The sequence below is a fragment of the Larus michahellis genome, chromosome 15, assembly GCF_964199755.1.
Source record: "Larus michahellis chromosome 15, bLarMic1.1, whole genome shotgun sequence".
NCBI classification, from domain to species: domain Eukaryota; kingdom Metazoa; phylum Chordata; class Aves; order Charadriiformes; family Laridae; genus Larus; species Larus michahellis.
The window spans coordinates 10,653,180-10,681,001 of record NC_133910.1 but is presented as its reverse complement, the minus strand read 5'-3'; the positions used below and the strand labels follow the sequence as shown (position 1 = coordinate 10,681,001).

Below are 27,822 nucleotides of genomic sequence, written 5' to 3'. Positions count from 1 at the left end.
CGGAAAGTTACGATAAAAGTCTGCTGATTTAATAGTATGAATTTCCACATCCTCAAATAAAGGATCCTTTGAGGATGTCTGTCCTATTGCTGCAGGTTATATGATGCATTTTCTGAAAGGGGACACGATTGAGAATAGAGGCTTCCATGTGGCACTGAGCAACTCAGCAGACAGATCACCCTTTTGAAAGTTTTTGAGTAATAAGCTTAAATTAGGTTATAGTCTTCTCTTAACCGGCCTTGTGCTTGCTAGCAGGAGCATTTTCACAGATAGAATCTTAGTAACTGTGGCTGCTCTGCAGCTGGCGCTTCCTGAAGATCCCAGTTATACTTGAATTTATTAAATTAAATGGTTAAATTGCTATCAGTATCTGCCGAGGCAGGGGGATTCTTCTTACCAATATGAAGTAACCAAGGATGCGTCATTCTTCAGTTTGTGCTTGTGTCGTATTCGAGCACATTTATGATAGACGTAGTTCAGTTCAAACAGAAAACCAGCACAATAGGGCTTTGGCATGAACTTTTGGAGTCGGATGATCCCTGCGCTTGCTGTCCAGGGCAAGATAAGCTGCATCTCAATGGGAACAGACCCAGCCATGAGCAGTGACTTTGAAAACTTGCCAGGTAAAGCCAAAGAAACTGTGAAGCGGGTTACTTGGTATGAATTGTTATTCAGCCCTCACAAAAGAGGAGGCTTTGACAACACCCCCAGTAACCTTGGCAAACTGTTTTGTTAAGCAGGTCTGTGCTTCACTGGCTTTTCAACTTGCAGGCATTCATTGCTCCCTCCTACATATGAATTTATGTTTCAAAGAAGGACTTTGTGGTGGCGGGCAGCTGTGGCATCATGCTGATCTTTTACACTGGCTAACAACGACCGCATCCAACAGCAGGCAAAATAATGTACCACTCTTCCGTTTCTCAAGGGGAAAAGCAGCTGAACCTCTTCTCACTCATTTCTGTAGATAAGCAGCCTAAAATGTTTTCTTCTTATTTTAAGTAATGGAGATCTTTCCATCTCCAACTTGGTCTTCTCACATAGTGTGACGCTACTGAGGTGGCATGCTGAGAATGGATCCTCAGGAATCATTTTTGCACAGACATTAGCAACTGAAATGTAATTGCTGAATTTTTTTACCTGCTTATACTGGTAAAGACTCATTTTAGGGCCATTAGAACTTTAAATAGTTAAAGCTCGTCAAGTTTTTATGACTTTCAACTATGTCACATTCATGATTGCAAAGAAGGTGTCCTGCAGCTCTGTGCTTCTGTGTCTCGTTACAATATGGAAATGGTAATGTTTTCTTGGTGTGAGCAAGGCCCGATTAATGCTTGTGATGTACTTTGGCGTTGTTCTTAGGCTGTTAAAGATAGGCCTTATGATAGCAAAACGATATGTTATGAGGAACAACACCAAGGAACATAGACTTTTCATAGTCTCCGTTGACCGTAATCCATTGCGACTATACATAACGTAGCAAAACCTCGTTCAAACAGACCTATGAAGCAAATCCTTTCTCCGGAAATAAATCCAAGACCAGTTGTATCACCATACTTCTACTACTTCAAACCTAGACTGTATCATTTAATCTGGAAATATTAAATTACTTTATGAAGAATAACAGGTTCAATGCAGATCCGTGTAGCTGATAAAAAAGAGGTGAGGTGATTTGCCCAAAGTTTTAAAGAAAACTAAAAGCAAGTGCCATCTTTCCTGTTTACAATTTCACGTTACAGTGTGAATTAATGGACAATGTCAGCTATGATTCCCACCTTTTATGAAAAGAAATAGGAGTTAAGAAGTAGTAGCTACCAATTCCTCCAAAGTAAAGTCTTACTCTTATTGAGAACAACTGGAATCTGGTATGTTAAAGATGTTGAGGCAAACATCACGCAGACATTAAGGCATTAGATATAACCTTTTTTTTTTTGTCTCAAAGCTAGCCATCTAGGGCAATGTGGAGATGCTCTGATTAGACAAAAACAGAGTACGTTTAATTTCCACTTCCTTCCAACCATTTCAAAATTCCTTCCTTGAAGAGTCAGCTTTCCAAAACGCTAAATTTTGTGTTCTACTTAACCTCATAGGTATTCCAGAGAATATGCTAGCTAGACTTCTCTTTCCACACTCATTAGTTCAGTGTGTTTGGCTCATTTCCTAGGATTTGGTCTAGCATAGCCTCTGACCATTCAGGCCATTTGTCTGAAAAGCATTTCCCTCTTCACTTCTGCAATTTTCCATTCAGTGCCTGAGCAATTAAAATCCCTTGCGATCAAAGCCCTGGTCTTCCAACTGTCCCTTGCTTTTCAAAATCATTGCATGAGCTACTTTTCCTAACTGTGTGAGCTGTGCTCAAACGAAGAATGGATGACAATTGCTCACTTGTTAGAAATTGTGAATAGTGTCTTAGCCAAAATATTGACATCATTCTGACTTGCACATTAAGGATTAATTTTTACTAGGGCTGTAAGTACAAATAAGCAAATCATTTGGATGACATTAAAATCAAATCAGTTGTCATGCAAAGTCATTGAGGTCTAAATAACTATTATTTTTCACTTTCCTATCTTGATTTCTTGATCTTAGCTATTCTTTAGCATTCCTGGATCATTCCTGACTCTCCACAAGGGGGGATTTCACAGGTGTTTATTATTTTCTGTCACTAAATTGTCTGGAAAGTATGTTATGTATATGCAGCATCTGTTTCGGGGAAGAAAAGAAATTCTTTATATAGTTTATCTTGGTTCAGATGTTCATCACAGAACTGTGTATTCCTTTACATTGACAATCGCCATTCTTCAGGCATTTCTAGTCCCCTGTGGTCGAGGTGGGCTGTGTTAATGAGTCACTCTGCGTGTCTATGTGTGTGTGTGTGTTTATCTCCACATCCTGGGATACAGAATAGACAGATGGTAGCTGTTCAGGACTCCCCACCCCCAAAACTTCTCTAAATCCCTCCTATACCTATTATTGCCAGCTTTTGTTCATTCAGACTGGAGGGATGCAATATGTGTCAGTCAAGAGTTAACACACTTTTTTCTATCATATACTAACTCCTAGACTGTATACACGACCCAAACCAGGTGGAGGGCTGTTAACAGGCAGAGTGCCATGTTCCTGTAGTCACAGAGTAGGTGGTTTTGTGGGGAAGGTGGAAAGAGGGAGGGTATTTGTTTTGTCAGTGAGTGGGAGAAGCAGTGAAGTTGTAAAGAACATAGGGAGCGTAGGGTGCGAGGGGAGAGAATATAGGGTTTGCAGCACTGTAATTTAGACCAAGGCAGAGATCTCAGAACATTATTTAATAGGGGCTGTATACTGTGCAATACTTAAAACAAATAGATGGAAACGAGTTTTTCTTCTATTAATATGGCATAATCCTCAGGAACAGTACTAAAGTGTTTTTGCAAGGTACAATTACAGTAGAGTCATATCAACCTGCTAGGTTAATTTCTCCACACAGAACTGCATGTTTTTCTCCCTTCAGCCAGCCATTCATTTGTCCGCCTACGGCTTGTAGCACCAGGCATGAATAGTCGGCTCCAAAGCACTAGTTAGATGACTCTGTAGAGAGTGAGCCAGTAAGGCAGAAGCATTACCCAGGAGCACCAAAATAGAAACCCTGCCTGCCTCAGAATCCTGTGTCATCAGACATGACAAACCCAAAACGCACTAAATCTGTTGTAGATGTTTCGACTGATCCTTGCCTTAGGTTTAGACAAAAGCTTTCTTTTTAAACAAGATATGTTTTAATGCTTTAGCTGGAGTATTAAAGAAAGAGTTTGAATTGTAGGTTCAAAGTAAAATTGATCCTGAAAGTCTGGGTTTTGAGAATTTTTTCAGGATTGTTGCAACAGCAATATGAATTTACCTTTCAGAGACACATCTTGGTTTATAGTTGCACATTGATACCTTTTTCTTTTATTTTGTGGAGATGCCTTCAGAGAAAATAACATTTTGTATTCCTCAGCTAGGTGACGGGGTCTACTTCCTCAGTCCCTGTACCATATCATTTATCCAAGAAGTTCAAAGCATGTAAAGCTGGGAAGTTTCAGCTGTATTCCTGTGAGATAAGACATATTTCAATGTCAATATCATAGAAAATTGAGGCACAAAGAAAAGTTATGAATTATGTGAGGTCTCAGGGAGTTAGTGGCAGAGCCAGCAGCAGAGTGAAGGTGACCTGACTTCTAATACTACGATCTAACAGTCAGTTAATATTGTCTCTGTTGAGAGAGTCTGCAGTTGCAGACTGATGTAATTTGCCATATGATTCTAGCAAAGCTGGTGCTTCTCCCCCCCAGCTCATTTGCAGAAGGCTTTTTAAAACGCCGGCTTAGCAGCAGCTCCTGGCTCGGCAGAGGAGGTAAATGTCGGACAAGGTCTCCAGCAGAAGGCTGTTGCTGCAGCAAGTTACAACTGCCCAGTGCGGAGTCGTTGAGTTGCCTCCCTGTCAGGCAGCGGCTGGTCTATTCATTCTGCAAACAGCCTCTTTCCTTTCCAAGACAGCCCTAGGGACACAAGGGAATGGCAGAGTTTATTATAAACTGAGTAAAGGAACAGACTATTGCTGGAGGAGATCCAGGGTTATAAAAGATTGTAGCGGGGGGAGGAGGAGGAGGGAAAAGGACATAATTTGTTTGTATGTGAGGGGGTGCACACTGGTGGCTTCAACGAGGCATTCCCCAAACCCTCAAGACCTTTGCTGGTTTTGGTGCGATTTTCTGCAGTGCATACCGTACTGTGTCAAACCCCACTTACTTTTTATTGTATCAATCATTCTCTTTATGCAGCAACACGAATCGGAGAACGCTTGCAGGTCCTGTTCTGAATGAGCTCCGCTCTCTGCCAGCTCAGCCTAGTTGCTGCTGTAACTTAGTCTGGGGGATGGGAGAAAAAGGTTGCTGCTACTTTAAATATAATGCATTAAGAGGATGCTGGAAAAAGGCCTGCATGCTGTAATACCCAGCCATCTAGTTGGAAAAGGAGCCAGATGTAATACAAAAGAAGAAACACAGCCTCTTATGGATGCAGCACTAATTCATAAATCAGGTGAATCAGCTTAGGCAACTGCTGTGTTTTTATGCCTCTGCTGCATGGAGAACTGCATGTTGGATGCTTTTATTTGAAGTAATGGAACCAGATAATCCTTTGGACCAGGACAACTCCAATGGTAAGAAGTCGAAAACATAGAAAAGAGAGGAGAAAAAAAAGGATCGTGAAGGAGTGTCTGAGTTACACATCCTGCTAAAGGCGCAGGGTTAGGCATGTGTTTTTACTGTCTTCTGCATGGATAAGTAGAAATGAATGTGGTAATGTGCTTCACATTATCTTAGAAATCACTCTGTTTACAGGTTTGGAGATAAACATATAGTAGACTGATACATACAGTGTATTGCAAGGAGCAGTAATCAGGCAGAATTAACCTATCTCCTGGGCAGTTTGCAGAGAGGAGAGGAACCTAAGCATTCTACATTATTCAGTTTGGGGGTCTTTTTTGCCAGTGAGAAAAGAATGTAACTTTATGCCGTATGTGCTGTCAAACGTAGCATTTGGAAACAGTTTCTTTATCTGCAGAAAGCTTTCCTACAGGCAGTTGCATGAGTAATTTACTTAGAAGGATATATTTAGCTAGGGACCACATAAATTCGCCCTGGAATTGAAGTCCATGGTTAAAACTGCAGCTATTCCCTGGATTAATAGCATTCCATGTGCTGATGTTCAGGTATCTAGTCTATTGGAAGGCATACAAAAAGCATAAATTGGGTTAAAAAGTTGTTTGCAATTGCAAGTCTTATTTCTCTATTAGTAGAGTGGCTGCATGGAGGACAGCAAATTGTTTACATTTTTGAAAACAATGCAAGATGGTGATTTTTAGAATAAATTGAATCTCAGCTCTTTAATATGTATTTGGTACTATTCTGGATACAGTTTGAAATCCGCAAAGTGTTCCATATCCTACATACGTATTGTTCAAGAACTACTTATGTATTTCCCAGCATATTCTCTGCTGATAACCTAGACCTTCAAGTACCACATAACTGCAGTGTTAATATCACAGTAGACCTAAAACTGCGTGGAAGGAATGTGGTTAGGGGAATGAAGTAACATTTAAACTATGTGAACAGTTGACTGGGCAGATATAAGTGGGCAGCACTGCTTTACTTTGGGCTCTGTGCCCTGCTGTTGAAGTTGAATTATATAAAATAAGGACAGATTTCAGTGTTGTTTCAAATGATAATTTTTACATGAAAAGATCAGGAGGGGAGGATCTCACTTTTAATTTCGGTTTTCTATTCTCTTTCATATGTAGTTATATTAATTTCTCTGTAGAAAAACAGCGTCTACCTCTCATGTCTTATACCTCCTCTTAGACCACTAGGACATAGAATTAAATCTTGTTTTCTTCTTCACAGCAGGAAGCTTTAGGATTACCAGAGGAGTGCATGCTTATTTTGGGCTGATGTTAACAAACATATAAGCAAGTATTCTTGCCTGTCCCAACATTAGAATCCGGACTTTAGGAGTCACAGAGAGACTGTGTCGATTCTGTGGGAAATTTAGGTTTACCTTTGGTTTCTCAAATATGTTAACATGGCTCACTAAATTTAGAATGCATATTTTAAGATATACAGGTTTTTCATCCTTTTCCGTACAGATATATAAAGTATATTCTGTCACACTGTGTAGAAACTTGTTTTCCTACAAAATACTTGAATACATAGGCAGACACTGGAAATGTTAGTAAACTGGGAAATGAGAGACAAATAAGCACTCATGGTACCAAGTATCCTAGAAGAACCTTCACTGCTTCCCCTTCCTAACTATGTAAAGCCCCATCTTCCTTTTAGAGTTTTTTTTAATTGATTTAAACTATCCCATTGTAAAACAAATGGGTTGAACCATTTCTTCATCAGGAGGTTGCTTGCCTACGTGTTATGCTGCTGGAGCAATATGCAGGACTGAGGGATTAATCTGTTATTATGATATACCATGCCTTATTTTGCATGAATTCAGTAAATAGAAGGCTCTCAAAAATATGCCGGCAGAATGCTGTTAAGAAAGATTTTCTCCTTTGAGAATGTTTTCTTGTAGGTGTCATTCTCGAAGCAGCCCTTTTGTCCCTTTTATTCTCAAACAGCTAGTGAAGTGCTATGAACACCCTGATAACTGTTGTGCTTATCTTGCTGTATTGCTCATGTGACAAATACTAATGCTTTGGGAAGTGACCATGACTTGAAACTTCTGTGCTTACTGTAGAAGTGCCTTTTTACATTCAAGAATGTCAAATCAAATTCTTTTTTCTGCTACCAGAGTGAAAAATGTTATTTAATCTTTGATCTACCTGGTAGTCCATATTAGTTAACCATCTACCTTAAAATTGAGCGTCAGGTCATTCTTAGTTGCTTATTGCCAGCCCAATCAATAGATCACTAATGACAGTAAAAGCTGTTCCGAAGAATATGTGGCAATAATATACTTTAAAGTTGCTCTTTTTGCCTCCTGCAGCCCTTTCATTTGCTTACAGAGATGTATGAAATCAGCTGGAAGGACGTTAGTGGAATATTCAAGACCGAGAAGCTGCATGTCTCATTTCTCAGCACAGTTTGGTTTTTTTGTTCTAACCAAATTAGGTTGCCAGCTTTTCATGGAGATGTCGCATAGATTTATTATCGCTTGTAACTGGAACAGAGAAGGACCAGTCATTTATTTTGGGTCTGAAATGAGATTTAAGCTGTGTTAGTTGCCTTGACATAACAGACCCTGGAATAAAATCATAACCTGTGGATGAAATGGTTATTGGATTTTTTCTCTATGATTCTTCACTGAGCTGTAGTGCTTGCACTGCTCTGAACACAGGCTTGATAGGTTGCTACCCATTTTCACGTTCATGAAAGCAGACGGAAGTTCTGTAACTCCTCTCCAAGTGTGCCCAGGATAAAGGCTCCTATAAAGCTATGGGTTCTTGTAAGGATTTTAAAAGTCATTAAAGCACCCCCTGGCCCACACCATGCCCCCAGTATTTTCTTTCCATTCTCTGAAATGCAGGAATAATATTGTCATTTTACGATGTCTCACAGTGATGACTTTTCGATGTTTTCTTTTTAATGTACGGGCATGGTTTTACTTGATTCTTTTCACAAAAAAATTTCTTGGAAGAAAAGTGCTGAAGAATGTGCTGATTCTAAAACCATAACCCTAAATTACCCATTTCAGAGGGATGACATATCAGAGCTACAGATTTCTCTTTTGTACTATAGCCACTTGCAGCCACAAGAATAAAAGACAACTCAGCAGCTTTTTACGAGCTGGTGAAGATTTATAAGATGTTGTATTTGTGTACAAACTCTTGTGTACAAAATATCTGTGACTTTTGTATTCATTGTGTCCCCAAATTGCTTAGACCACAGTTTATATAGCTATAGTGAACACTGGTACTGCCTCTGAGTTCATTCTCCAGTGTGTCCTAACAGTATTTCTTTATTTCTTTTCTTCCTTTTAGTTGTTAATCTTTTAAGGGCACAGTATTTTTAGTGGACCTTCTGAACAACCTTGTAGACCAAATCCCAAGTCCTCGTTGTAGTGGAATCATATTCCCTACACAATAACTGTGAATCACAGATGCAGATTTTGTACCACAGAGAAATGAAATTAAACCATTGTGCTTTAATAACACAATAATTATGGCATATTTTTTCAGTCTCTGACATACACATTCAACCAGGCGAATTACGTGGATGCCAGCCAGGCTTGAACTTTTTCAGCTGTTGGTAATTTACATTCTCCAAGCAATGTTCTAGGGCAGTAATGAAATCCTAGCCTCAATGACACCTTGATGTGCATTAAATATTGCACTTATAGAGGAAAAGAGAAGCAAGGACTGGGAAAACAGATTTTTTTGTCGATTAGATATGAAGTTTGTTAGCAGAGTCGTGTGGAAACCCAGGGCCAAGAAATTATGGCTGCTGCAGGTGAAAACAGAGGTGTTTTATTCAGAGAGATAGGGTAGATCTGCCTTAGACCAGGAAAAGGCCATGAACATTTCTACTGAGCTGGACTTGGCAGATGATGTAGTTTGGGGCACCTCATCCAGAATCTCAGCAGACAGAGGCAAAGGCTCATCAGCATTCCACGCTCTTTACTTTCCTGGACTTGAAATTTATTTTCAATGTGCAGACAATATATATGTATTCTTAACCTTATATGATCTTCTTTTAAAGATGATATGATAAGCTCAGAGAGAACAATGATTAGATTAAAAATATGATGAAAAATAGTGAAATCTTTTGAAGTGTCTTTTTGAAACTTCCACAGAAAAGGCTGTGAACCAGGAATTGCCATGCAAGAGGAAATTCTGCTGCTTAGCAGTGAGGCAGAGGCCAATAATAGGGGAGCTGATTTGGCATTTCTTCTTCAGAACTGCATTTTAGGCATCTAGTAATGAGAAAAAGAAAGAAAATAGGATGACAACATTAATTTTCAGTGCAGTACTCTGAAGCCCCTGCCTTCTACGTAAAAGTAGTACTGAAGATGCCATGCAGTTATGTTTTGAAAAGCAAACTCCCCTCAACTGCCACCAAGTATTTTAAAGTATAAGACTAAGTTATTTACATGTTACCATTTTAATTAAGTTATCTTGTTCTGGGAGAAATGGGTCGCTGTGTATTGGGGGGTTTTTGATAGACTTCCACAAATTGCAATGAGCTTCCTGGAATCTTTGAAAGACAGAGCACTGATCTTTTTCCTTGTGTGAGAGGAGAAGTTTTGTCTAGGAGCAGCCGTCTTGCAAAACCTGTACAAACACATAGGTGAACTTTGGCATTTCTTATGCATGGTACTGTCCTGCCCTATTAAGTCTGAAAACTTGGTTTATATAGAGAGTGAATGTTGGAAAGTCATGAGATCTGGTGGTAGTAGTTTTTGAAAGTTAATTTCTCATTATTGTCCACAGCACTGAAGAAAAAACAGCAACAAGTAGGTTGGCAATTAAACATATTAACTATCATTAGGTGATTAAACAGTGCTGTACTGTGGCCTGTGGCATAGATCCTTAAAAAATTATTTGTTGTTTCTCTGCTTACCTCAGCCAACATTTATGTGGTTTGCAAAGAACTCTTTGGGTTAAATACATTAAAGAGACAAAATGGATTTTATTACTAGAAGTATTTATTCTAGACATCTGTGAGTAGCAGATTATTTAACAAAGTCTGCTATTTCATGATATTCCATTAGAAAAGTGAGATCTCTCTTTTGAGCACTTTTAAAAAATCATACTTTTTTAGTGAATGTCAGTTTTCAAGGCTGAGCTAGCAGAGGACTATAGAGTGTTGAGACAGTTATGCTTCGTTCTTTTCTTCTTTGTAATAGTTTGTACACCATGTCTATCTTATGGCTTCTGACAAAAGAGAGGGACAGAAACATGTGCTTGATGGTTGGAAAAGTAAAAAAGAAAAAGACAAATGGCAGTGTAATACCTAGAGAAGATGAATGCAGACTGAATTCCTGATGAATTGTGCATAGAAGTAGGAGGCATATTTTGTCCTGCAACCTTTTTCTTTATATTTTGCTGTAGTTTTCTTAATTTTACCTACACTGTATTCAGGTACTATCTATAATTCGTAGGAAAGATGTGTTGTACTGAAAGGTAAGTCTGAAGCAGCTAATAAATTCTTCTGGGAAAGAAGTTCTAAATCTTGGTGGGCAAAAGCAAAGTGAGGTATCTGCACATAAGAAATATTGGTGACAAAATCAAATGAAATATCCTACCTGAGGGCATTATTTATTGGTGAACATCTGAAATAGTGACAGATTCGTCCTGCGAATTAGGCCACTGTTCCACATTATTTTCTGAGGTTCCTACAAGTTATATGATCGGTATTGGACGTACTCCAAAGAAATGATCCAGGTATGCGTAGTGACCATTGTTCGAAAAGGATCATAAATAATCTGCCTGAACTGGCAGTGACCGTGTGGCAAGTAGAGCAAGCATCAAGAGTTTAAAGTAGGTGGGCAAGTGTAATGGGGTTTCTCTGTTGTCACCAAAACTTTTTGGCAACAGAGAAAGATTTAAAAAGACACAAGCATTATCTGGTAAGTTCACCAAGCAGTGAAACGGAAAGATCCAATATAGCTTTAATAAATTGTCCAACAGTATCCAAAAGGCAGAAAGCTCCAGGGGAATGTGAGACCAAGAATTAAGAAGATTACTATGTAATGATTTGTAGAATGCATTCTACAATTTCCAAGTTTGTAACTGAATGATGAACAAGCGTTGCATGCAGTCTCTTCCTTTCTCTCCCTGCTGAAGTCTGTAGAAGAGGGTAGAGCCAAGCAATAAGGCAGAACCCACCAGATAATGAGGGCACAACAAGGGAGAACCATCTAGATGAAATCGTGAAGGAACATCAGATGAATAGACTGTGACCATCCATACTCGGAGGTACTTGGAACAGTCAAAGTAGTGTCTTCATTCTTTGGTAAGAAAAGGGTCCTTTCATAGTCAAGCATGTTCAAAGCTTCTTTTATTTTGCTTCTAAAAGAGAGCAACTTCACAGCATGGCGTTGTGGGGAAACCTCCCAGTTCTGTCTCTAAAATGCAGCACTGCTACGAGTCTCTGTCAGAACTTTCTTATGGCAACAGCGTACTACTGGAAAGGTGACTTCAGTATCGTTAAATGGAATGGAAGAGTGTACTCTGTTAAACTGTTCTTTCTTCTGTGGTTATTGAAATCTGTCCAGTCAGAACCTGGTATCTAAAAGTGGTCGTTAATATTAGTGAGGTGTATCAGCTGTGTGAGGATGCTACATCGGAAAGTTCCTCAGAATGATGTTGCAGGCATAGTGAAAACAAGAGAGTTTTAGTGTTTTGTTCGTGCGTCTGATTTGGAAAACAGGGGACAAGGGATTTCATAAGAGTAGAGATGCTGAGGAATTAAAAGCATACATCTGATGTATCAAGGTATTTATAGTTCAGAAGCTTTTACATTCATAAGGCTCTGGTAGTAGATAACAGAAACCGGAAAAGCCACAGAAGAAATTGTCAGTCCTTATTGAGAGCTGAGGCCCACATTTTGACAAAGGATCGGTCAAGTGGATTTTTCTGAGACCTCTAATCAAGGGTTATTGTGATCACATACATGTAACTACCAACATGTTGGGCAGCAGCCTCCTCTTCTGGCAATGCCCAGAAAGATTGACAACTGCTGATGCTTTATATCTGTGTCTAACAGATGTACTGTACACGAGGGATATAAAGAATAAATAGCTGCTTACCTTTAGCCACTTCACTGTAATATTCTTTATTGTGTCCGATTGGGATGTTTGCCAAGGAGGTTTCTCAGTGCATACGTGTGGTTATCATGTGGGGTAGAGCATTATGGTAATAAATAGATGTGCTTCCCCTCGGAGCATCTCCAAGGAACTAGCACGTGTAAGAGATTTAATTGCAAAGCATTGCTGCTGCTGCTATGGGCTCGGAGGCCCACCAGATGCCTTGCTGAGTGAGTCAGGAGTCAGCGATTGTGGCTGCTTAGAGCTTAATGCAATGATCAGAAAACGTCTGCCAAAACGAAGTTTCAAGAAATGTTTTTCTTACCGGATCTAGATATGCTTCTAGTTCTGTTCTACACCTTTAAGTACTTCTCTAGAAATGGTTGGGAAGTTGGCAGGCAGCTGTGGCAGATGTAGTAACAGAAGCCATTGTTCTTGTCCTGGAGCTGTATGTGTGGGTTTGTTTTACTTAACCATTGGGTGGGCACGGCATGGCTTATGTCACAAATCGATGCCTCTGAATGTAGGTCCTGCTGTTAATCCAAGCTGGAGAAATCCTGACTCTTGGTGTTTTGAAAGTAGGAAAGTAAGGCACTAATAGAGTTCTCTTATTTGTTCCAGAATAAAGAAAAAAAATTGACTTAAAATAATAATGGTAAAAGTTAGACCCGAGTTCACGGTATTTTATTGTCTCTGCAACTGGTCTTCTGTTTTGCAGAAATGCTATTAGAGCATTACTCATGGCAGAGAGAATATCCCTGAAGAGTTTTTCACAGTTCATGTGTCAGACAGGAATGCAAAGGATCAATTTACAGCCACAGACAAAGATCTGAAAACGTCCAGGGGGACCTGGGAGAATGCTTCTCACCCCAAATAGTTTTACTGGTTTAACTGATTCCACTTGTCTGACTGCAGTGTGTTTTCAGCTAACCCAGAGTTCATTTCTGAGTGGCAGCAATAAAAACATTGTATGTAGACTGCAGCGAGAGCTGGTGTAGGAACATTAAACACGGTGTTACCTCTTTGCAGTCTTTTCTGTTATAAAACTAAAGAGAATTTCAGTATGTTTTGGAATGCTCACGGGTGCAGTACTGTATTCCAGGGAGAAACCTGCTGGTGCTGTGGAACTCTGTTTCCGTGAGTAACTTGCTTTGTTTAGCAGATCCTCCTTTATGACTCGGTCGCAGCTGTCAGAAGCAGCCAGGCGTCGGGCCGAGGAGTTGTATTTAAACGTGTGCGCTGGCTGAGACACTTGCAATGGTCTCTAAGCAAAGCAAAGCAGTTGGCAGTAGTTGGCTGGTTCCGTTTGGCCTGCTTTTGGGTAACGGTTGTGCTTCCCCTGAAAGTTAGTAGTTGTTAAGTCATTTCCTTCTTAGATGTATTTGTTGTATTTTCATTTAAAGTTTCCTGGTAAACTTTAGAAAAAAACAAAGGATATATTAATCTGTTTAGGAGACACAGTTTTGAAATTACCCTTTCTTCTTTTCATATAATTTGCAACAGGATCTGTAAAATTAGGCCTTAATCTTAGAAATATTTATGTATGTATTCAGCAAGAGATGGCATGAGGAGTTTCCCTGAGTTGTCTGGAAATTTTTTGCCTGGAAGAGCACACACGCAGTTATCCTTTTTTTGGCTCATAACAAATGTTTGTTGGTTTTAAGACTGAAGAAGAAAAGCAAAAATTTAATTCTTATTGTGACTTCTAGCCCAAGATGAAGTTGAGCACACGAATCAAAGATAGGGAAAATGTAATCAGCATTTAGGATTTAGGGAAAAAAGGCAGGTGCATTGAACTTGAAACCAATGCTCAGCACACTCAGGGTTGCTGCTCTGGCTGCCGGTGCCTCTCACTAGGAGAGAGGCGTGTTTTATTTTCCCTGCTTATTCATTTTCTGAGTCATTCATCTTGTGCTATAGCTATTGAAAACTGTAACAGAGTCTGGGAAGCGCTTGGCTTTTGAGTGCTGCCTCCTGATTGGAGCAGGGAATGCTGCTGTTCGGGAATAATGTGTGAATACCATCTGCTCCGAGGAGCTGGGAGTCTCCCTGAATTTTGCTCGGAGAGGCACCTTTCGCCAGGACTACATGCAAGGGGAGCAAGCTTGCGTCTCCTCTTTCTTATCCAAACTTTTAGTTGTTGCTGGATTTCCTTTCTGTTTCCCTGTTGAACTTTTTTGTGCTTTGCTTGAGGGCTGAAGTGCTTCTCCTGTGGGTTTTGGGGTTGTTTTTCCTTTATTTTTTTTCCTGCGTGGGATTTCTTCTGGGGTTCAGCATGCACACCAAATGGGGAAATAAATCAGCAAGTTTTGCAGCTGTTTATTGCAGCATAACAGTTAACATGGAATGTCTGAGTTGCTTTGAGAAACTACTTCCAAAAATTTGACCTGCTCATAAAAAGGTAAGCAGTTAAGGACTTCTGAATTTCAGGGACTGACTTTTTACTTGCATAGAGGTTTTGTTTTGTTAGGAATGAATATGTCTCATTTGAAATGTACAGTTGCCTTGTAGCAATGCCTGAGATCAAAGACTGTTTTGTCTCAGAATTTCTTTAATGAGGTTGAAGAAATGAGCAGAGTTGGAACAATGATTTGTCTTTTGCTCTTTTGTACAGAAATCGTCTTAATACAAACTTTCCGCAGTGTAAGTGTAATTGTAATTCAAGATAGCATATATTTTTCAGTTTGCATCTTTATGAAGAGAACTCTCTCAACTCTTGTTTTCCTGATTATGGAATCTCTTTTTCAGACTGTTATCTCAGACGAAACACAGCTATTTTTCAGCAGTCCGGATTTGCAGTCAAATGGTGTATTCCACTTCAAGAAGACAAGATGTAGTTTGTGAGCCCATTAAATCCTGCTCACTAATGACCTGCTGGCGTAGACTCAGTCACTAGAGAGAAAACTGTAGCCATTCCTTTAACCTCAGAACAACAGGCCTGACACCAACACGATTGATAGCCACCACTCTCTCCCATTACTTTTAGCACATACTTAACTTTTTGATGTTACTGTTTTAAAATGTAGTTAGAAATTTTTTTCCTGAAGGTTACATTTCAATCAGGCACTTTTATCTACACAAGGGAAAGTTAGCAAAGGCAGGACAGGAACTATTGATGTTTTACAAACCCTTAGCCTTCCTCCCAGTGAGTCAGAGTATTCAATTTACTGTTGGCTGTTCCAAACAGCAATCTGCAAAGCATATTTCTAAGAGTTTGTTTGCTGAAGGCTTCATTGTAATTTATTTTTGGCAAATAGCTGTTTTTTACCTTTCTCTTGCATTGGTATGTTCATTTTAACTCTAAGTGTGTAAGTTGCATGTACTTATCTGTATTCTAAGAGAAATGTTTAGTACCTGTAAATAAGGGAACCGTGGATTTATGTAACTGATATTTGATCTAACCTAAACCCTTCATATTGAATGAATTTTAAATAAACAAGAAAAGATCTTACATCTAGTATGCTTTCTTACACTCAGGCCTTTTGAGCTAATGTTCTTGTCATACAGAAAAAAGCTGCTGTTGTCTGCAGTTTCACTTTAAAAAAAAAAAAGATTAACAATTAGACATCTTTTCACTTAGTCATTTGTGTGGCAAAATGCCAGATCATCAAGAGCAACTCTTTTAATGAGAAAAAAGCTAACTTTGCTGAAGCCTGAATCAGGAAAATTGTTGCAGGCCAGAGGAGGAATGTCTGAATCACGCAGAGGTGCAACACCGCTACAGTCTGCTGGCGGTCACTGTACTTGCTTAGAATATAGGATATATGGATTAAGGTCTCACTGTGCCTGGTGCAAGCCAAGTGTGTGTCTCTCATTTTATGTATGTTAAAAAACCTTGAAAGGTCATGCATTTACTAGTACAAATGAGGTTTTTCCAGTAATCATCACATTTCTGGGGCTAGAAAAACTATTTCTCATTCATTGCTGCTGATAAGAATAATAAATGCTCACTTAGGTCTTTTTTGGTGGAATTATATTGTCAATCGTACATTTCCCAGGTGCCCTTTTTTAATCTGTCATTGGGCCAGACACAATGATTATAATGAAGTAGCACGAGGAATAAAATTTTGACCTTCGAACTCCAGAGGTGAAGATAACTTCCATTCCAGAAATAGCAGAAGGTTTTTTAGCTGTTGGCAGTAGTGACTGAGTATCAGCAATAACTGACAGTATATGGGACAGTGGAATCAGAGGGTTTTAATTCAGTCGTATGTATACATGCACACTCAAATCAAACATCAGCTGGTTGTAACGTGTGTTTATTTTTTCTCAGAGTGGACAGGCTTTTTATACTTTCCCTTTATGAAATACAGTAGGTACTTGGTTCAGTGGTCTAACTGTGATATATGGGTTTGCATGGGTAGAGTTTATTTTTTAGGGACTTCACACACAACCCTTCTGGAGGGGGTTACTGCTAGATCCCTCAACAAAGCTCCCCACAGCTTAGCAGTAGCTTGCCCAGGGTCACACGCAGGAAGCTTTTATCATTGCATTGTAGTTGCAATGGATCTTCTGCGTTCCTAGTTAGCTCTTCAGCCATTCCTCTTCCTCCACGGTCTTCCTCCTTGCCCATTTCCCTTTCTTCACTCTTCTCTTCTTCACCCCCTGCCCATGGAGGACATCTGTCATTCTGCTGTGGAGAGCATTACCCCCCTGGTATGTCTATATGAATTCGGAAAATCACAGTGCTGGGTTTTTTTTTCAGCAGACCAGGGTATCTGTTGCCTCGAAGATGAAGAATTGTCATTTTCACTACAGGAAAGGGTACTTTCTTGCTAAAGTGGCAACTCTGGTAATGCAACAACACTATTGTGCAATTACAGCTTAATGTCAGGAATCCACATAGATTTCTTTTCTCCTCCACCTCCTTTCTTGCCTCACTTAGTTGCCAGACTTTCTCTGGAAGTTCAATCTCACTTAATTCACAAAGAATGTGGCTCCCTCTGCCATACTTTGTGCCTGGAGTCTAAATCAGTACATTTTTAGTGAACTTCAGCTTAAGACAAATCTGACCTACCTAGAATATAGGTCTGCAGATTGCAGACGTGAACCAGAGCGATGAGGCGCTACCATTAACATTAAAGTACTTTGCATGTATCTGTGCTAGCTATTTCTATTGCCTTTTATATAATCTACTATTCCTTTGCCAAGGAGTAAGATGTAATAAGAACTATTTTTGTGTTCTTGGGGGTACGTTTGCTGGCTCTGAGCTCCTCTGAATAGATGCCGCCTCCTGCTATGATGTCATCGCTTCTGGTGCTTGCCAGTAGACTATCAAAATTTTTAAAATCAAGATAATATCAAGATAAAACAACAAAATCAAGATAAAAAATAGCTATCTTGCTCCCATTTAGGTCAGATGAAGCATAGAAGCCAGTGTTTTAAACAGAAGGGAAGCATTAATGGAGAGAGGAGGACTTCAGAGAAAGTGGGACAGTCTAGTGGCAAGCACAGTAGACCAGAGAATTCCTGGTTTCTGTTTCAGACGACGTGAAACCATTTTGCAGAGCAGCTGTGGAAGTGACAATCAGCAAAGTAGGTTTGATTTTGAATTTCCTCATGGAAATTCCTTCTTCCTCTCAAGGTGTTTAAGCACACATCTGCTCTTTTCTCACAGGAGACTCTGCTAACTGCCTTCCTGTGGGGTGGGTTGTCTTTCATTTCCCTGCCCCGGGGTCCCCAACCTCTTCTGCAGTGAGCAATGTGTGGTGGCTGGAGCGGGGACTGAAAATGAACAGCTTCTCTTCCCGTCAGTCTTGGGAATTTAGTCTTGAAAAAACGTGGACAGAGCTGTATGGCAATTATGTGAAGGGCTTCTGAATGATCAAAATGAGATTTTCTACAAATTATTTCCCAAAGAAAATTCAGCTAATTTCATCTTTCTATGTCTTTTTCCTCCAAACGTGTCTTTTTAGATGGTATTTCTTTACAAAATTACAATGTCTGACTTTTATAGTGTCCAAAACAATGCTAGTCCTACTACCAGGAAACAGTACAAAACAAAATGTATTTTGTACTGCTAAAAGAATATCAGACAATGATGATATTTCTTCAAATTTATTAGTTTAGCATTTAATTCCTTAGAGTTAATGCTTTAAAATAGTTAACTGCCACATTTAAATCACACTTGGTCAAAACTTGAGTGGTTTTGTCTGTTTTTCTTGGTAATTTGCAAAAGTATACATTGTACTGTGGGCTGAAAATGAATTCCCAGACCTATCCTGTGCTACCTGCCGGCCTCCTGTACTTGCCTGGCTGCTGTTTCTGTGGTTGGCATTGTGAGACGAGGAGGCTGCTCTCGGAACTCTAAATGCTGCGTGGGTGTTAGCGCCAAGAGTAACTGGAGGAGAATAACTCAAAACTACATTAGTGATCCTCTCAGCCAGGGACTGAAGACTTACATCTCCTTTATAAGGATTAGCTGAGGCTTCGGGGCTCTTCTTTCTGGTGTTCTCATTACTGGGGACTGTCACTTGGCAAACTGCTGTGGCAACTTTGCGTCATCTGCCTTCAGCAGGCCGAGGGTGAAGCTGGAAGAGCCGTGGGTACTTGGGTAAAGGCTGTAGGTTAGACCTCAAATGTGCTGTAGAATATAAAGCTGTAACATCTTAAAAGTCTTGTTTAAGGATGAGATTCCTTACTATTTCAAATAATAAATACTTGTAGATATTATGTGTATAATATACACTATATCATATAAATCTCTCTATATATTCCAAATAATAACAACACCTAAAAGGTGTGGCCTATCATAATATTCCAGAATGGGTATTTCCAATCTTTCTTGCTGAAGTCCCATACGGCGTCCTTATCTTCTCATCCTGATCTCATCAGCTTCAAGGCAGGACGAGAACCTCCCTTGTTTGGAGTTTGTAATTTTTAATTAAGTAGCACAGAATTAAAGGCAAAGAAATTGTCAGTTGAAATTAGTCTTGTACTTAACTTCATTGGGTGGTGACATAGAGAATTTAGAGAATCTTAGAGAACTAGGATTAAATAGTTTATGGACAGTGTAGAAGAACTGAGTCTCTGAATTAAAGTTAGGGTTTGAAAACAGGTGTCTTGAGAAAAAGAAGTGTTTGAAGAGGGTAATGTTTTAAATGTACGTAATACCTTTCACTGAAAAAAGAGGATGTGGTTTAGATTAGGACAGTATGTTTTTCAAACTGCAACGCGTGAAATGGCTGCTGGGTATGTCTGTAGTTTATAGATTTTCACAGAAGAATTTCCTGATAGTATTAATTGGAGAAATGGTGATAATTATTAATAGGATTAAAAAGAAATGGAGAACACTGATAATATATGCAAGCCTGTGCTTTTAATACAGTTTGTGTGGGTGAGTTCAGGGGGGGAGTAAGAGAGAACAAGTCTATTCTTAAAAAAGAAATTCTTACAGAAAGATTCACATCTTAGTACGTATGGTTTCCTCAATTTTCTTATAATTTTATCCAAATGACTATCTCTAAAAGCAAAGCACCCCCCACCTCCTACCCCCAGTCAGAACAACTGTGGTACCAGAAGATGACACTAAGTTTCCTCTGAGAGAGCTAAATAACATAGCTGGGGAAAATGCGGAGTGTTCCAACAGCCAGATTTTCAGGGCAGTGAAAAATACCTTTTTACGGGTGGCATGAAAAGATTCAAGAAGAAAGAACAGGTTAGCAGCTGGCTGGCCTGTTTTGTGACACTGTCATGTTCAAAAGGTGAAGATCTCCTGCAGTGCTAAGAGCAAACGCCTTCAGGTTTTCAAGCTGCAAGGCTGACCAACTGCCTGGCTTTGAAAGAGCTATCAGCGTTCAGGACTGAAGCATGTTCCTTAAGGCAATATTCTAACACAAAAGTCTCGAGCTTTGTGACAACAGGTTTTTTCTTACTTTGTAAAAAGTCGCCAGTCCAAATAGGTCATTCATTTTTTAAAAGACATTCACAAATTACCAGGGAAGGCCTCCTCCCCGCATATTTCAAGTCTAAATTAACTTTAGGGTAGGAAAAATAAAAGTTGTTTTGAGCTTCATCCAGCATTCTGTCAATACCATAACAGTCCAAGAAAGAATCGGACAGATTGTGTCATTTTGTCTTTTCCATTTATGTATGTTAGGGATGGGAAGACAACTGACATTAGAGGGAAGTTCTGTTCTCCAGTAATATATTTTAGTATTTGTGGTCAACAAGGTCAAATAGGCTTTTGTCTGACACCAAGACCTAGAAGGTTTGATGTCTAGGTGCCTGTCACCTTTCTCTTGGCCATCTTCCTCTTTCCAGGCTTTTCTGGTACTTCATCCTGATCTACTTTGTCATCATTAACCCTTGCCCCTCCGCAGCCACGATAGCACAAATGATTGAAGCTATTGAGCGTTTGTTTTTAGACATTTAGTCCTGTCTGTAGAGCTCCTCTTCTGATGCCACTGGCCTAGTCACTGTTGTTCGGCTTTCAATGGTAGCTTTTAATTCAAGTAAAATTTAATTTTATTATGTTAAGGTTATATTTGTCTCAAATTTCATGTTTATAAGTGGGTTTTCCACAGGCAGACAGCTGTGGCTACAAAATACCTGTGAATAGGCACCTCAACAGCTTTGCATCCTAAACAGGCATGAACCCAAGAAGCCAAGACATGCCTGCAGAAGCATGGACACAAGCTGTAAATACAAGGCATGCCCTTTGGAAAAGACGTCATTTTGCTTTCGTGGTTTTTTTATAACTATTGGTAAATTGCCATGGATAAAGAAGGCACTGATTTCTCTTATACTGCCTCTAAACTTTACATATATAAATATGTCCTAAGGTTGTGGATGTGCTTATCTTGGTTTCTTATGGGCCTTTTGCGATTGCTGTCTGACTTCTTGATCTCAGGCCTTTGGTGCATTTTGTGGAGAGCTGATCAGATTCCTGTCCAGCTCTCATCGCCTCTGCTCTCCTTCACACCCTGCGTTTATGTGCAGCAGAGTAGAACTGTATTTGTGGTAGTGCGAGCGGGAGCAGAATCAAGGCCTCTGTGTTCTTTATTTCATTGCAGTCCCATCTGCCCTGTAACTGCTCCAAGATGTTAAGCTCAAATATAACAAAAAGGATAAATAAACTCATAGAACATTAATGATCAAAACTGTCTCTATGAATACGCTCCTCAGTTGCACGGACACCAGGATCACCCAAAGCTCGTTATAAAAGGTGTGCAATTTCAGCTCCTCCTTTTGCTATTGCTTTACTGCCACTGGGGAAGTCAGATGAGAATCGCTCTCGCACATACGTATAAATGCCGATGCCTGTCCCAGCAGTTACACCTCTGTGAAGAACCATTGTACAGCTGTTTTGTGCGAGATTTTTGGGTTTTGTTCTCTTCCCTCCTTGTGTTCGAAATACAAAAGGCAGAGTGGAGGAGGAATAAAGGAGTGCTGAGCTTTATTCAGTATTCAGTCCTGAGCATAACTGTCCCATAAACCATCGACCTGCACAGTACTTTAGAAAAGGCACTCTGTGTGTGTTGTTCAGGAAGAGCCATGTAGAGTCACCAGGCTTGGAAGCAGTTGTAAAATTGCAGAATTTAAGTGTTTAAATTCTGATAAGTATATACTGCATTTTTGGGAAATAAGCCGTTCAGCTCAATGGATTTACTTTTGGTTTTCATTTGACTTTAATCTTGGACCTGCACCCTTCCTTCTTCTTGTGTGTGTACATTGTAGGTGCTGAATCATGCGTCACAACAGGGTCTGAAACCCTTGCATTTCGTTAGCCTCCTCTTTGGTATCAGGAGTCAGGGTCTTGACAGGAATTAATTACTGTGTTGACTGACCCTTGACACTGATTACACTGCTAAACACAACACTGTCTAGAAAAACAAAATTGGTCAAACTCATGCCAATGTTTATGAAGTCCATTGTTATTTTGGGTTTTTATATGCAGTACTAATCTCTATTGGTTTAAAACCTGGAACATTCTTTCTCTGACGAAGGGAACCAGTGTCCCATCAACTCTCTGGAAAGGTGTCACCATTTCATGTAGAATTACAAAAAAAGAAGTATGAATCTCTTAAATTTACTCTACAGGATGACCGAGAGAGGGGTCACTAACACAGGGGAGCAGAATTGTTCTCTCCTCTATGAAGTAAATATAGAAATTAAGTTCCTTGGTGAGCCAGCAATTTATGCTTTTCACTAGTTGTTTTTATGTCACAGTGCTGTTTAACTAAATTAAGAAATTAGCTAATAATATGTTCTGATTTTTTCAAAGGGAAAGTTTATGTGCAAAGTCTTGTCATGTTTGCAGAAGTGCAGCACATGATTTTACTTGACATACTTCAGGGTGAAGACCTTATGTGTTGTAAACTTGCCAACGTTCTAGAAATTTGCAAATTATCAAATTCCATACTCTACAGTGTAAATGTTTTTGAAAATATTGATGCTTTGTCAGTAAATAATTTCAGTTCAGTCTTAGTGCTCAGTATCAAGTTCCTCACAAATGGATCCCACATCAAGAAATTTTCTTAAATATTTTAAGCTAATTATATATGTACATATTTTGGTGTAAGATAGAGATTAAATATAAATCAAAAACCAACACAGAGAAACATATTCCCCACTGGATTATAATTAACTCCCTCCTACTGTAAAAAACTTGTATCTCAGTGGATGTAACATATGGATATTTTGAAAACTCTGTCATGTTTACGGGTTAAGTGTCCATCTCTTACAGGTGCTTTGGGTGTATCCTCTGGAGGCCTAGCCAAGGAGCAGTGCTTTCCTCTGGCCTGATTTCAAACTAATTAATCCCTAATTTCCAGCTAGTGAATAGACAGATGTGCACCTTAAGATAAAAAATATTTTTTTTTTCTGATCTTCCCATGTTTCAGGGAGCATTGAGAATTGTCAGCCCTTCACTAGTTGTTTCTTTTACTGCTTGAAAATTTTCTTGGGAGATTTTATCTTGTTCTGTGAATTGCTTGGTGCATTTAGTAGAGCTTCTGCTTGCCAGAGTTCTTACTGAGTAGGACTGGTTTCAATAAATCATTGTAGCTTTGAAAAGTCTGGAGATCCAGTCATGGCAACTCAGCAGAGGGAGAGGGAAATGGGAATACAAGAGCTTTGCCAGCTTGGTAAAGAGCAAAGGTAATTCTCAAAAGAAGAGAAGAGTTTGAACAGGCAGGTCTTTGACAGAAGATTGTGGATAACATTCTCTTACAAGTCAGATTAATATTTCATCTCTAGAGCTGGAACAAAGTCTTATTATGGTTGAAAGCGGTAGAAAACTATTGGATTCAGCACACCTTGTCAAGCATCTTCCTCAGTATAACAATATGCAGTATAATATTTTCCTAGCCATGGAGAAACAGTGATCTGTCTAGAGTTAGTCCAGAGATACTGGAGGAATTTGCTTAGCATTTGTCTCAGATAAATGCAGTTGATCAGTGCCTTGCTTTCCTGAGCAATGAAATTCCCACCCCCAGATTTAAATCTCCCTTTGTCATTGATTCAGGCTAGGACACAGCTCTTTATTTCATACACAGATGCATTCCTGTAATTGCTTCAGATAGCCAATATCTGTTAAGGTTTGAAGTAGTGATTTTCTTATTTTATTAAATCCTTTTGTATGAAACTGGCTTTAAACCTCCTTGCTATTACTACTCCCTAGTGCACAGGGATTTGCCTTAAGATATATTCCTTTCAGATATTTATTTCTCACGTGGGCATCGGTGTTTCATGTTAAAATCAAGCTCGTCTTGAAACTTACTTTTGCTAATGGTAATCTGTGAAGTGCGGTGACAAAATTGTTTTGCAAACGGTCCTGTCCAGGGTAAGCTTCGAAATCTTTTTCCTTTTTCTTTTTTTTTTTTTTTTAATTGCTACTTGCTATCGTAAGCCATACGATGCTTTTGATAACAGTCATCACATTTTACAGCTCTCACTATAATCTCACTGCTGTCAACCATCTGCATCACTCCTCATGTTCTATAGAAACTGAAGAGAAAACAAATACATAGTTAATTTTAGACAGCACATCACTCCTGTTAATGGAGTTTTGTGTGCCAAGTATCATCACTGTGTAATGTCTGTGCAAATAATCTCATGGAAACCAGAAAGAACTGACACACAAGTAGATTCCTTGATGGTTTAAAGCCCTTGGGGCTGTGTTACAGGTGTCAGGGGTGGGCTGCAAAGTGTTTGAACCATACAAAAGCCTGGATGCTTAGCGTTGTAACCTCTGACTGGAAGGTTTTCATTTTCAGGTGAAGAGCCTACAAGTAGTTCTTGGTTCTGCACCAGCTGTAGACACCTGGTGAAGTGCTGTGAGCAGTAAAGAAAGTGCAGAGCACCCTCTCAACTGCAGGGAAGAGTGAAAAAATCTTACCTGATTAAAGAGAAACCAGAGCAAAAAAGGTGGAGAAGCGCTACTCTGTAAAGTAGTCCTTCAGCATTTATGTAAACCTGGGATATTTTTGCTTTGATTCTAGAAAAGGCAAGACTATGCAAAGACAGATGGAGAGAAGCAATCACATAGATAAGAGGGCAGTCTGTGCCCTACAGCCTAATCCTGTCTCTACGGTGGTTTGGTCTATGCCTTTAGAGAAGTCATTCACTCCTCCTTACTTCTCATCATCCAGCCGTAAATAAAAGTTGCCAGATGTCGCACCTAATACGGGATTTCCTGTACTTCACCTCCAAATCCTATGATTTGCTTAAAAACATGTGGAATATTACCTTTCTTGTGCTTCCCTTATACTTTAGTACAGAACCTGAGTTGAAATATGGGAAATGGCGTGAGAGGCAGCTCCCCGCCTCGCGGTGCTCTCCTGACTGCCTTTGGCTGCTTAGGAGTGACTCGGGGGAGCGCAAGTCAAAGAAGGTCCCGTGTTGGACAGGTGAGAATACAGCTTCTAAAGTTAAACATCTGTCAGCTCTCGATAAAACAGGGTAACATGCTATTCATGAGCGTTAGTGAGATGTTCTGCTTTTACATACCCGGTGTTATAGGAAGAACCACAAACTTAGCAAATAACGGTATTTTATACTCCTGCTACCTATTGCTTCCTGGGAGTACTGAGTGCTCAGCAGGTACTGTCTCACATGAATAATGCACAGCAACTTGCCATTGATAGAAATACGCATTAGAGGTAGACTAAAGCTAAATACTTTTTTAAATTACCCCCCAAAGGACATAAAGTGAAATCTGTATCTCATTGTGTTGGTTAACTTTTTATTTTATAAAAACCACAAACCAAAAGAAGGTTTATTTTTAAGATAGAGTAATGGTAAAATGTAATAGGCGGAGGGGCTGATTCAGAGATAGGGCTGTCATCTTGAGAGCCAAATTATGGCCACTTCATTTAGGCTTCATTTGAGTGGTGAGGATTGGTGCTTAAGATGACAATCTGTGGACAGCAAAGCCTGCCCGCATTGTATTTAATCATTGTGGAGAGGTGAAAGAATAAAAATGACATGTTTTAAATTTCCTGATCATAGCACTTTAACCTTTATATTCCTGACACGGAACAACAGATAACTTAGATTTTAAAAGGAATGTTCACTGAAACTCTGTAATTTTCTATGTCCCCAGTTTTTTTTCTTCATAGGGAATCCATTTAAAATTACACAATAAACCCCTCTTCATCTTCTGAATGTTTCACTGATTAGCATAATTTATAGCTAGTCCTTGTGAATGAGGTGATTGTACCCAGGTGATTGCAAAAAGGTCTGCGGATCTTAGCTTTATAAATATTATTCCGAATCTGACTTTGTTAAAGTAATTTATGTAACGTGAGTGAGTGCCGTGCAGAGCTCTTCAGATGCGAAGACCACATACTGTGTAATCTTTGGAGCCAATCCTCATCTTGGTTTTGCTTTTCCTAGCAAAAAAATTAACTGCATGATTATAAAATTTAGCTAATACTTTACCACCGCAATGGGAATCTTCTCACATGAGATTGTTCAACCCACGCTCTAAATCCTACCTTCATTATCTGTCATACTTTGCCTCAGAGAACTGGAAAACTGACTTTACAGTAGCTCAGCAGACCAAATATGTTCTTACATAGTGAGGTATTGCAGGAAAATACTGGTAGGTAGATAAAGCACCTTTCAGACTGTCTCTGACAATTAGAAAAAACATCCAAACCCTCCTCCTTGCATAATTGTTTTCATCCACAGCTGGCAAGGCACTCTAGAAAAAGAGTTATTCCCTTAGAGAAAGTGGTAACTAAAGGTCAGCAAGATGAATGGAGCTGCCCATGGCCGTACAGCCCATTTGTCAAAGATATGGGCAAGGTCTCCAGGCTCTCAGGCTTGTGCTCGGGCTGTCGTGAAGCCCAGGGCTGCGCAGAGCTAGTGCTGACCATGGCCAGGCTGGAAAATTCATTCTGCTGAGAAAGTCCCGGTCTCGGCACGCAGCTGTTTGGCTGCTGAATGGATCTTGTGCTCGTTGGATTTGCCTCTTTCTCCCATGTTTTCTTTCTTCATGAATGCAGTGCTGCCAGAAGGGGCTGGAGGTTTGCCCAGGAGGTTTTAAATACTCTGGTCATGAGTTGGTGGAAACCTTGTCACTTGTGTTTGTACTTCTCTGAAGAAGTTTTGTGGCTTGTTCCTAGTCCCGCTCATGACAGGGTTATTTTGAAAGAGGAGGAGAATGCAGGTAGCCGACTGTCAGAGCCCTGACGCAGCTTGTCCCGGGAGTAAGAAAAATGTGACATGGTCTAAAATTTCCTAGAAACTTGGTGTGATTTCTTTGTCTGGAAGCAAATTTCTGGAGAACTGCCAAGATGAAAACGTGCGCATATATCCTCTGTGCAAAAACTTGCATGTTCTGTAAAGATGAGATTCAGGGAGAAGCTGGAATCCTTCTTACTGTAGAGTAGGGAAATAAAGATTTCCAGCTGTTAATAATAACAAGCCTGGGATTCTTCTTGTTTGAGCTGGAGCAGAATTGCCTGGAAGTCCCTGGAGAGAAGTCCCAGTCCAGCACCACACATTTGAAAGATTTGGATCCCGGTCTAAAGCATTTCCGTGGCTTGACTGAATCTCCAAAACTGAATTATTTTTTATCATAATCCAGTCAGAGAAATGAAATCTATAGTGCTGTTGGCCATCAGTTTAAGTATTTTGACAGGAGTATCGTGACTGGAGCGTTTGCTGTGGTCTGCAGGTCATCAACACCTACTTTGTAATAGCAGAGACCTGGAAGAAACCCACGTGTGGTGCAGCTGACTTTAAAGAAATAACAAGCAATGGGTTTGAGGTTCTCTTACATGCAAAAAAAAGTGGAAAAAAAACCCACAAGAGCCAGCGCGGTGCCCTGTCTGGGCAGATTTTCAACGCCGCTTTTATTTTTGAGTAATTAATTCTGTGTTTTATTAGTAATGAAAGCAGGGGCTATTTTGTACAATGCTGGAGCGGAAAAGGGTGACTCAGCAGAAAGTTAAACTCTGATGGAGCATTACTTCTGCAATTTATCACCTGTCTCTAGTGCTCTACTCAGTGTATAATACAAGTTTATTGGTATTGAGACCAATTATATTCTGAATTCACTTAATAATTACCTCTCAAAGACAGATAAATTTAAACAACTGATTG

The 27,822-nt window shown here is 39.7% G+C and overlaps 1 protein-coding gene across 3 annotated transcripts in view; it reads left to right on the top strand.

Annotated features, from left to right (window-relative positions):
* Positions 1-4,356: 4,356 nt before the first annotated feature.
* The window catches only part of DAB2IP (DAB2 interacting protein), a 202,109-nt gene continuing 178,643 nt past the window's right edge, over positions 4,357-27,822 (top strand). The window contains exon 1 of one of the 3 annotated variants that reach the window (XM_074609392.1): positions 4,357-5,049. In XM_074609392.1, coding sequence (XP_074465493.1) covers positions 4,932-5,049 — 118 coding nt within the window. In that variant the 5' untranslated portion in view covers positions 4,357-4,931. Of the gene's footprint in view, positions 5,171-14,084; positions 14,669-27,822 lie in introns of those variants that run through there. The other 2 variants (XM_074609395.1, XM_074609399.1) reach the window with 2 other exon arrangements.